Source organism: Oryctolagus cuniculus, chromosome 4, assembly GCF_051225735.1.
Source record: "Oryctolagus cuniculus isolate XC-2025 breed Fujian yellow rabbit chromosome 4, ASM5122573v1, whole genome shotgun sequence".
Lineage (NCBI taxonomy): Eukaryota > Metazoa > Chordata > Mammalia > Lagomorpha > Leporidae > Oryctolagus > Oryctolagus cuniculus.
Window position 1 is genome coordinate 69,448,992 of NC_142870.1, and position 12,158 is coordinate 69,461,149.

A 12,158-nucleotide genomic window follows, 5' to 3' on the forward strand; every position below is an offset into this window, starting at 1 on the left:
TGCCTCTCAAAACACAAGCAAACCAAAACAAAGCAACAACAACAAAAAAAACACACAACCTCTACAGCAAAAATATTAAAAGGAAAAAAAAAAAAGGACTCAAACCAGGACAAAGAAGCAAAGTAAAATTTTGACAGGTAGAAAGGGAAGGCAGGGAAGCTGTTACAAATAAGCAAAGTAATATAAGTTAGGGTCCAAAAATAGAAATACTCATTGCATGTCAAGAGATAAATTACAACACTGACTAGACCGGGGTGGGGAACATCAAGTCCCTGGGTCATACAAGGCCCATGAAATCATTTGGCCTGGCCCTGCTGTTAGGTAGGAAGTCAGATATTAGCTTATGTGTGTGTGTGACAAAGGCCTAAAGAGTTGACATCTAAGTCCAGCATATGCATCTCAAAGTCATCCCGATAACCTTCCAGGGGCAGCCGAAGTATTTACATCCTGCCCTGTCCCTTCTACCCAATAACCTGCCAGGTGGGGGTCCCCGCCCCTTCTGCCTGATAATCTTTCAGGTGCAGCCCAATATCGCATTTCAAATATCCTGCTCTGGATCCTGATCCTCCAGGGGGTCCTGCCCATCCTTCCTCTAACCAGGGCAGGCCAGCCAGGCTTCCCCGTCTGATAACTTCAGGGGGAAAACTCAGAGAGGAATTTTTCGTACTTACATCCAAAAAGTCTTTTGTTTCAGGAGGAGAAGATGTGGGAAGACAAGACCCATCCCCTTAAAAACTCCCCGGCCTCGACCAGACTGCACACTCAGTCCTCTGCCTCTATGCTGAGCCGCCCAGGTGTACTCTCTCCACTCAACCATGTAACCCGCGCTCTCCCCCTGTCTGAGCAACTGGGCAATCTCTCTCAGGTTCTGTCTGGAGAGGTGCCCATCCATTCCTATGGATGTCCGTGCCCTAATAAACCTTGCTATTTTACCTTCCACTACTCTCTGTCTCACGCCTGAATTCTTTCTTGCACGAAGACAAGGACCCTGCCATTCTCTGGTAACACTGCAACTGCAGGCAGGACTCTAAATTCAATAAATCTACAGCAGGCTAACTTTTTAAATTGGTAATTTTGTATGGACTGCAAATGTTATAAATATCCAAAGGGCCCTTGGCAGAATAAAAGGTTCCCTACCCCTGGACTAGAATGATAAGTTTATATGTGGAAGTAATAACTAATAATGTTGATATCTATAGATAGGTAAGGACCAATAGATATCTACAGGGAAATATTCAACTGGACAGATTTGAACTGTAAACAGAACCTATTTAATTTTAATGGAATTCTTTTTTTTTTTTTTTTTTTGACAGGCAGAGTGGATAGTGAGAGAGAGAGAGACAGAGAGAAAGGTCTTCCTTTTGCCGTTGGTTCACCCTCCAATGGCCACCACGGCTGGCGCGCTGCGGCTGGTGCACCGTGCTGATCCGAAGGCAGGAGCCAGGTGCTTCTCCTGGTCTCCCCTGGGAGCAGGGCCCAAGCACTTGGGCCATCCTCCACTGCACTCCCTGGCCACAGCAGAGAGCTGGCCTGGAAGAGGGGCAACCGGGACAGAATCCGGCGCCCCGACCGGGACTAGAACCCGGTGTGCCGGCGCCGCTAGGTGGAGGATTAGCCTATTGAGCCGCAGCGCCGGCCTCTATTTAATGGAATTCTAATATATACTAATTGATATACCTAAGTCCAAAAGATGAGCGTTTTGATTTTAAACAGACACAGGCAAGACTAATCATAAGTAACCACCTTCCAAGGAAGTGACTATGGTTTCTATTCTGAAGCCTAGAAACCAAATATCAAATAAAACAGTGAATAAATGAGTTTATTTTTGATATTTAACTTACCAGATCTTCAGGAGTTGCCCGATGAACTGTTAGATCATTCACAGTATTCTGCAAAAGAAAAAAAAAGGCCTTAAAAAAAAGTTTCTTGTAAAATATGAATATTTACTGGGTTGTCATGACTGCAAATGGATTCAAAATCCTAAGGTCAAAATTCTGTCTTTCCAGGAACCAGTATTCTTACTATAAATATTAACACAGATTATTTTTAGGTTTTATAGAACACAACAGACTAATTTTAGGAGTCTTACATAAAATGAGCATTCAATTCAACAAGCATTAAGCAATGAATGAAAGAAGGTGGTATATATTCAAATTAAATCAGTTTAGTGAAAGTTATAGGTTTCAACCTATACTCTGGAATCCTGGGTTCCATAAGCCCAATCTCAAGATTCCTAACAGAAAGTGTGATCGCCATACCATACCATACCATACCAGGTTGTAACATATAAAGTCAATGTACATAAATCAGTAGTCTTGTTATAAAGCAATAATGAATCAAGTGAAACCAAAATAAAGAAAGTTAACACAATACCATTTCCAATAGCTACAAACCACATACACACAAACACACTATCTGAGAATAAATCTAACCAAAGTTGTGAAAGAATTTACAATGAAAATTACAAATCACTAATGAAAGAAATCAAGGTAAGTTGAAGAAAGGGAAAGGCATCCAATGCTTGTGAATTGGAGGAATCAGTATTTTTAAATGCGCATATTATCCAAAGTGATTTACAGATTCAATGCAAATCCTATTAAAATCCCAATATCATTTTTCACTGAACTAGAAAAATGCATTACTAAAACTTGGATGGAACCATAAAAAGACCCCCAAACAGCCCAAAGAACAAAATAGGAGACATCACACTACCTGACTTTAAAATATATTTCACATCTACAGTAACTGAAATAGTACGGTATTGGCATACCAACAGATCTATAGACCAATAGAACAGAATAGATACCCTAGAAGTAAACCCAAACACCTACAGATAACTGGTCTTTTACAAAGGTCTCAGAACATGCATTGGAAAAAAAGGCCAGTCTTTAATAAGTGGTGTTAGGAAACTCAGATATCCAGATGCAGAAGAATGAAATTAAATGCCTCTCTCTCACCATGTGCTCACGCAGGAGATCACAAAAAGGGATAAGCCACTGCCCCACAAACACAAAGGGTCTTCAAAAGGTTCATGGAAAATGAGTATTATGAAAAAGCTTATGCATGGAATTCAAAATATTTTTGCAACAAAATAAACTCGTACTAATGTGCTAATGTGTTATAACATGGGTGAACTAAGAAAGATAAGACATCAATTTGAAAAGAGCCCCTATCAGAGCACCGTGAATTGTGCTGCAATTGGCATAAAAACAAACACCATGAGAAACAGTGACTTGATCAGCCCTTGTCCTGACTGTTGATGAACAACTTAATACTTTATCCCTTTTAGTATTTTTTTTTTCTGCTACTTAATACTATTGGTTGAACTCTGTAATTAACACACAATTATTCTTAGGTGTTATAATTTAACTGAAAAGTGATCTCTGTTAAATATAAGAGTGGGAATAAGAGAGGGAGGAGATGTACAATTTGGCACATGCTCAAGGTGACTTGCCCAAAATGGTAGAGTTAGAAATGTGCCAGGGGATTCCAATTCAATCCCATCAAGGTGGCATGTACCAGTGCCATCTCACTAGTCAAAGTGATCAATTTCAGTTTACAACTGATCATACTGATAGGTCTAAGAGTCAAAGGGATCACATAAACAAGACTAGTGTCTGCTAATACTAACAGATAGGATAAAAAAAAAGAGAGAGAGAGAGAATGATCCAACGTGGGAAGCAGGATACACAGCAGACTCAGAATAAATATTTTTAAAAAACAAAGATTTTTTCAATGCTAGCAATAATAAAAAGTAAATGACAAAGGTTTTTAATGCAATTTCAAATGATGGGTATCAATTAAGTTTTGTGCAACAGAAGCATACTGGAATAAATACTGAATTCAAAGAAACCTCTCTGAAGAGGACATACTTATTTTCCCCTCTTAATCAGTTTCTTTACCTTAAGAGTGATATCCTTATAATATTTAATAGCAAATCAGTTAGCAACAACACAATCTAAACACAGAAAATCCTCACACTTCCAAAGACTGTCAGTTTGCCAGGTATCTGGATAAGATGTTGGGCTATAAATAAGCAAGTCCAAAGGAATTCCTGAGATCCAAACTATCCCTGGCTGGTTACTCTCCACAACAGAAAGCAAAGGCACCTAAAGATTCACAGTCCAAACTAAAGAACCAGCCAGCAAAACACATAACCCCCTTGGTAACACCATGCTAATATTGAGATTAGGAGCCAGAGATCATATATTCCAAAAACTTGAGACTGTCTTACATCTTAAAAGAATCCTTGTATGCTGAAACTGACCAGGGGCCTGTGTTGTGATGCAGCAAGTTAAGCTGCCACCTGCAAAGCCAGCATCCTATACGAGTCCCAGTTCAAGTCCCAGCTGCTCCATTTTTCACTGAGCTCCCTGCTAATGTGCTTGGCCCCTGCTATCCACTTGGGGACCCGGATGAAATTCCAGGCTCCTAGCTTTAGCCTGGCCCAACAGTGGCCCTTGTGGCCATTTAGGAAGTAAACCAGTGGGTGGAAGATACCTGTCTCTGTCTCTGTCTCTCGCTCACTCTCTCTAATCCCACCTTTCAGATAAATAAATAAATCTTAAAAAAAAAAAAAAGAAAAGAAAGAAAAGAAACTGACTAGCCTTTGTAGGTGAGCAAAAAACAATTCAAGGGGTAAGAGATCAAGATCTACCATTTTTTCAGTCAAAAATGCCACTCACATGATTATGGTATCACTGGTTGCTGTGGGCAAATCTAAAAGAAGGTACCAAGAAAATCCAGACTTCAGTGACAAAAGTTAGCTAGAACTGCCTTAAGCAGAGTTCTCAAACAAGTAGAGGTGAGAAATCTTCTTTTAAATACAAGTTCCCCATCGCCTTAAGATTCTAACTCTTTAAAGGAGCCAGAAGATACAGCCTGAACAGATCAGTTCCACAAAACTCCCTGAAAGACTCTGTTCTTTTCTCCAAGATCTACGATATAATATACTCAGAAGCCCACTTTAACCTATCAAATACTGAGCCCCCTTCAGAACATGTCCTGAGTGACTACTGCCATGGCATCTTGTCTATGCCCCTAGAGTGATGTTGTGTTGTTTCTTGTCCCAAGTAAACTTACATCCCATTCTTGCTTCACTGAAGGTTTCTTCTTCTTTACCTTTAGTACTTTTCTTCCACCTCCCCGGGGACTGTAACGGTTCACTCTGACAAATGACATCTAGAAGTAAAATAATATTAAAAATTTTAAACATAAGAAAAAGTAATAATTAAGCATCACTAAAGAGGAAAAAGACATCTAAGAAAAACAAAGTAAGTCTTCCAAGTCAGAAGAATTAAGCAGGATGAAAGGAACAAGCTATCAAAATACTTAGTTCTATCATTTTACAATTAATAGAAAGTTGGTATTAATAATTACAGTAAAAAATGTTTCGAGTCAACAACTTAAATATATTTGCTTAAGAAAGAGCTCTAGGAATGCAGGAAGTATGGTCTCAAGCCGAGAACTAAGATAGCAGTCATATGCTTCATCATCAGTTATACAATTTTACAATTAGAAAAACTGTCAGTTAAATGCTAAAAATATGAAAACAAGGTCAAAGAAGGGAAGGGTAAAAGAGAGCTGGAGTTCTTTTTTATACATTCTAACACTCAAAGTCACTACCAAGTACATTTGTGCCTACCTTACAACAAAGATTAAACTTTGGAGAACAAATGAGGTAGGATACCACTTCTAATATATCTTTCATATGAAATTGATTATTGATTTTAAACTACAAATGTGAATATTGCCAGCATTAGCTTAGCATATTTGAGACAGCAATGCTAAGGCCTCTGGACCAAATATACAAAATTAATGAAAGACCCACAATCCCTGAACACCAACATTTTACAATGCGTATATAGGAGAGGGAATAACTTACAAAGCAACACAAATACATGACTCCTGCTCCAAGACCTCTTAACCTATCTAAATAATTACGGAACTTTTTAGCTGACTCCCTTACTCCAAATTAGCTTAACGACTCTAGGGGCCAGCGTTGTGGTGTTAATGGGTAAAGGCACTGCATATAATGCCCTACATCCCACATGGGTACCAGTTGGAGTCCTGGATTCTCCACTTGCAATCCAGTTCCCTGCTAATGTACCAGAAAAATTGCAGAAGAAAGACTAATTATTTGGGCCCCTGTACCCATGTGGGAAACCTGGATGAAGCTCCTGGCTCCTGGGTTTGGCCTGGTTTAGTCCTGACCATTGCGGTCATTTGGGGAGTGAACCAGTAGATGGGAGATTCTCTCCCCCCCCGCCCCCCGGTCTCTATTGCTCTCTCTGTAACTCTGCTCCTCAAATAAATAAATTTTAAAAAAAGACTAACATTTTCCTTAAGTACATTTTTTCTTGTGTTTTTTTTACTTTATTTATATAAAGGGAACTTATATATTTATATAAAGGGAATTTATTTATATAAATTTCACTTATTTCTCATATAAATATATATATTCAGTTTTAAGAGCATAATACTTCCCATCCTACCCACCCTCCTTCTTATTTTTCTTTTAATTTTTACAATGACATACTTTTTTTTTTATTTTTTATTTATTTATTTTTTGTCGCTCCCCCATTCTCGGAGGAACGACACAGGACCCTGCGCTGTTCTTTTATCTGCTCGGCTCTTTCCCGGGTTAGCTGCCGTTCCCCTACTCGCAGAGGAACGACGCCGTCCCGGGGTTAGCTGCCGGCCCCTCGCCTCCTCGCCTCCTCGCCTCCTCGCCTCCTCGCCTCCTCGCCTCCTCGCCTCCTCGGAGGGGCGGCACCCCCTGCCGCTTTCCCCGCTTCGGCAGAGGAGCGGCACACCACCAGCTGGCTCTCTCGGGGGCTGCTCAGATGTTCCTCAGGTGTTCCCTCAGATGTTCCCTGTGCATGTTGTCTCTCTCCTCCTTTATAGTCCTCTTCCACCAATCCAAACTCTGCTACCCACACGCCGAGCAGGCTGCTCTCCTCCAATCAGTAGCAGGATCAGCTCCTGCAGCTTATCAAACTGATGAGGCAGCCGCGTAGTTGTTTGCTTCTCCCCAGAGCCATATTGTGGGAGAGCAGATGCATAGAATTAGTCCTAGTTCCAGTAATTTAGTCTAGTCTCAGTTGCTCCCCACAATTTTTGCCAGGCAGAGTTAGACAGTGAGAGAGACAGAGACAGAGTTATAGACAGTGAGAGAGAGACAGAGAGAAAGGTCTTCCTTTTCCGTTGGTTCACCCCCCAAATGGCCGCTATGGCCGGCGCGCTGCACCAATCCGAAGCCAGGAGCCAGGTGCTTCCTCCTGGTCTCCCATGCAGGTGCAGGCCCCAAGCACTTGGGCCATCCTCCACTGCCTTCCCGGGCCACAGCAGAGAGCTGGCCTGGAAGAGGAGCAACTGGGACAGAATCCGGCACCCCGACCAGGACTAGAACCCGGTGTGCCAGCGGCACTGCAAGCAGAGGATTAGCCAGGTGAGCCACAGTGCCAGCCATAATGACATACTTTCAATTTACTTTATAAGTACAAGCTTAACCCTCCACGAAATAAAGAATTCAACAAGTGTTAAGTAGAAAAACCACTGTTCCTCAAGAGTGCAGACAAGGGCTACAAACAAAATCAAATCTCAAAATGTTAATTTCTAACATTAATTTTTTTGTATTCTGTATACTAGTTACAAAAATCAGGGGAAACATATATTTGTCTTTTTGGAACTGGTTTATTTTACTAAGCATAATGGTGTTCAGTTATATCATTTTGTTGCAAAAGACAGAATTTCATTTCTTTTTTATGGCTGAGTAGTATTCCATCATATACAAATACCATAGTTTCTTTACCCAGTCATCAGTTGATGAACATCTGGGTTGATTCCATACCTTAGCTATTGTGAGTTAAGCTGCTATAAACATGGGTGTACAGACAACTCTCATATGATGACTTCATCTCCTATAGATAAATTCCCAGGAGTAGAATGGCTGGTCATATGGTAGGTCAATTTTCAGACTTCTGAGGGATCTCCATACTGTCTTCCACAATGGTTGCACCAGTTAACATTCCCACCAGTGTACTAGGGGACCTTCTTCCCCACATCCTTACCAGAATTTTTATTTATTATTATTATTAGATGAGAAACATTCTAACTTGGGTGATGTGAAATACCACTGTGGTTTTTTATTTCCATTTCCCTGATGGCTAGTGATCCTGCGCATCTTTTCATGTGTCTGTTGGCCATTTGTATTTTATCTTTTGAAAAACGCCTCTTCGTATCCTTAGTCCATTTCCTAACAAGATTGCTTATTTTGTTGTTAAGTTTCTTGAGCTCCTTATATATTGGACACTAATTCTTTACTGGATGTATAATTTGCAAACATTTTCTACCATTCTGTCTGTTGTCTCTTTACTTCGTTGAATGTTTCCTTTGCTGTGCAAAAGTGTCTTAGCTTGAACTGTCTAGTTCAATACAAGGTCTAAATACAAGTGTTGTTCAAGAGTTTACCTTCAATCTTCAATGCTTTCTATCCTCCCTAACTAATCACATTTACTCTTTAAATGCGGTATCTAATTTCAGAGTTTACAATCCAAAAAGGAGTTAATCTCATACATGTTAGAGAATAACATTTAAGTTTTATGACCATGTGATCGTGGATATGATGATGATGACAGTGGTAATATAGTAATGACATCATACTAACATACTTAATAATTAATATAAGCAAGGTATTATTCTAAACTTTTTACACATATGAGGCGACTTCAAAAAGTTTGTGAAAAAGTTTAATTAAATGATAAATTTAGGGGTTGGCCTGTGGCATATTAGGTTAAGCCTCCACCTGCGGCACCAGCATCCTATATGTGTGCCTGTTTGAGTCCCAGCTGCTCTATTTCTGATCCAGTTCTCTGCTAACATGCCTGGCAATGCAGTGGAAGATGGCCCAAGTGTTTGGGTCCCTGCACCCACGTTGGAAAACAAGAAAAAGCTCCTGGCTCGTGGCTTTGGACCAGCCCAGCTCAGGCCATTGTAGCCATTTGGGGAGTGAACCAATAGATGGAAGACATCTGTCTCTCCCTCTCTCTCTCCATAACTCTGCCTCTCAAATAAATAAATAAGTTTGTAAAAAGAAAAAAAAAGATAAATTTCTTTTTGATGAAAAAACTTTTGAGGGGCCAGCACCATGGCATTGCAGGCAAAGCTGCCACCTGCAGTACTAGCATCCCATATGGGCATCAGTTCAAGTCTCTGCTGCTCCTCTTCCTATTCAGCTCCCTGCTATGGCCAGGGAAAGTGGTGGAAGATGGCCCAAGCTCTTGGGTCCCTGCACCCATCTGGGAGACCCAGGAAAGCTCCCTGATACTGGCTTCAGATCCATGCAGTTCCAATTGTTAACAGTCATCTGGGGAGTGAACCAGCGGATGGAAGATTCTCTCTCCTTTCTCTCTAACTCTGCCTTTCAAATAAATAAAATAAACCTTAAAAAAAAAAAAAGGAAAAAGACTTTTGAAATCCATGTATACTTTCTTCATAATATGAATTTTCTAAAAACTTTTTGAAGGTCCCTATTATTATCATCCTTAACCTTCATAATAATCCCATGAGGTGTTTACTGATTTTACAGACACAAAAAGAAACAAAGAGTTAATCAACTATGAAGGTTGCCCAATAGTAAGTAGCAAAAATACCAATTGAAAAGACCAGGAATCCAAAATTCAAAATAAACCCTTATATTTATGGTCAGTTTATTTTCAACATGGATGCCACGACAATTCAATGGGCAAAGAACAGTCTTTTCAATAACTGGTACTGGGACAAACAGCTATTCATAAGAAAAACAATGAAGATGACCCAAACCTCACACTACATACAAAAATTAACTTGAAATGAATTACAGATTTAAATGTAAGAGCTAAAACTACAAAACTTTTAGATGAAAATATGAGTAAATATCTCCATGAGCCCTGAGTTATACAATGACTTCCTAGATATGACATCAAAGGCATAAGCAACCAAAGAAAAAATAAACTGGACTACAAACTATATTGAATCTGTTAAAAACTAATTAAAAATAAAAATAAACAAAATAACTAGTTAAAAATTTGAATTTAAAAATTTAATAAATCACCCTTCATCAAAATTAAATATTTTTATGCTTCAAAGGAATAATCAAGAAACTGAAAAAGACAATCAACAGAATGAGAGGAAATATTTGCAAATCATACATCTGATAAAGGACTTGAATCTAGACTATATAAAATTATTACAATTCACCAATTAAAAAAACAATTTTAAAATGAGCAGAGGTCTGGAATAGACATTTCTCCTAAGAAATGGCCAATATGCACATGAAAAGATGCTCTACATAGTTAGTCACTAAGGAAATGCCAATCCAAATCACAACAAGATACCATCTCACACCCACTTAGATGGCTATACTCCAAAGGATGGACAAGAACCAATAAGAATGTAGAGTAACTTGGCCAGCGCCGTGGCTCACTAGGCTATTCCTCCGCCTGCGGCGCCAGCACACCAGGTTCTAGTCCCGGTCAGGGCGCCGGATCCTGTACCGGTTGCCCCTCTTCCAGTCCAGCTCTCTGCTGTGGCCCGGGAGGGCAGTGGAGCATGGCCCAAGTGCTTGGGTCCCTGCACCCGCATGGGAGACCAGGAGGAAGCACCTGGCTCCTGGCTTCAGATCAGCGCAGTGCACCGGCCACAGCGCGCCGGCCGCAGCAGCCATTAAAGGGTGAACCAACGGTAAAGGAAGACCTTTCTCTCTGTCTCTCTCTCTCTCTCTCTCTCACTGTCCATTCTGCCTGAAAAAAAAAAAAAAGAAAAAAGAATGTGGAGTAAATGAAATTCTCATATGCTGCTGAGAGTAATTTAAAATGCTGTAGGTACTTTGGCAAACATTTTGGCAGTTCCTCAAAATGTTAAAGAGTTATCCAGAAATTCCACTCCTACATATAAATCCAAGAGACTTGAAAACATGTTGCAATAAATTTTCACAGCAGCATTATTACTTTTAATAGCCTAAAAGTAGAAATTTACCAAATGTCTACCAACTACTTAGATTTGTTAAATAAAATGTGGTATATCCATTTAATAGAATATGATTTGGCAATAATAAAGTACTCATATATGCTAGAATATAGATGAGCCCTGAACAACAGGACATACTATGCTGAGAGAAAAACTATAAGGCCACATATTGTATGATACCATTTACATGAACCCCAAATAGTCAAAATCACAGAAACATAAAGCAGATTTGTGGCTGCAAGTCTGGAGGGAGGAGAAAACAGAGTGTGACTAGAAAAAGGGTATGGGGTTCCTTTTGGGGGATAATGAAAATGTCCTGGAATTAGATAGTGATAACAGTTGCACAACTGTGTGAATATCCTAAGAAACCTCTGAATTGTATCCTTTAAAGGGTAAACCTGATGGCACATGAAAAAAGCCGTTATAAAAAAGGTATGATCCTAGGGGCTGGCTCTGTAGTAGGTAAAGTCGCCCTCTGTGGTGCTGGCATTCCCACATGGGCGCTAGTTATTAGAGTCTTGGCTGCTCCACTTCCGATCCAGCTCCCTGCTAATGCATCCAAAAAAGCAGCAGCAGGCGTCCGAAGTACTTGCAGCCATTTGGGGAGTGAACCAGCAGATGGAAGATCTCTCTCCCTCTGTAACTCTGCCTTTCAAATAAATAAATAAATAAATCTTAAAAAAAAGGTATAATTGCATAGCACAATGTACTATGCTTAAACAATTTTTTAACATATTTTATAAAGTAGAAGAGAGATCTTTAAAGGTTATCAACATTAAGAAATGATAAATGTTTAATGAAATGGGAATCTTAATTACCCTAATTTGACCATTACATATTAGATACTTGCACCAAATTATCAGTGTGCCCCATAAATATATGCAATTATCATATCAGTCTAAAATAAAATGGAATTAAAAAGATACAGAAAGTATGATAGTTTTTCAGAGAAAGAAATCTAATATATTTTAACCACTGAGATTTCTAATTTACAGAAACAAAGGGTAACCATAAATGCCAATAAATCTGTTCAATGAACCATATTTAAAAGGATGCTTAATCACAAGAAAACACATAAAAGTATAAAAAAGAGAATGCAGAACTATATATAACATATTCTCAAATATGTTACCATATATACACATTATTAA

At 39.4% G+C, this 12,158-nt stretch overlaps 1 protein-coding gene across 9 annotated transcripts in view; it reads right to left on the reverse strand.

Moving 5' to 3' along the window:
• The window catches only part of SPICE1 (spindle and centriole associated protein 1), a 68,834-nt gene that overhangs the window by 53,866 nt on the left and 2,810 nt on the right, over positions 1-12,158 (reverse strand). For 8 of the 9 annotated variants that reach the window (XM_008266934.5, XM_089331656.1, XM_089331654.1 and 5 more), the window contains exons 2-3: positions 5,083-5,181; positions 1,842-1,889 (exon numbers count right to left, since the gene is read on the reverse strand). In XM_008266934.5, the coding sequence (XP_008265156.2) occupies positions 1,842-1,889; positions 5,083-5,181 (147 nt within the window). Of the gene's footprint in view, positions 1-1,841; positions 1,890-5,082; positions 5,182-6,732; positions 6,861-12,158 lie in introns of those variants that run through there. The other variant, XM_089331653.1, reaches the window with a different exon arrangement.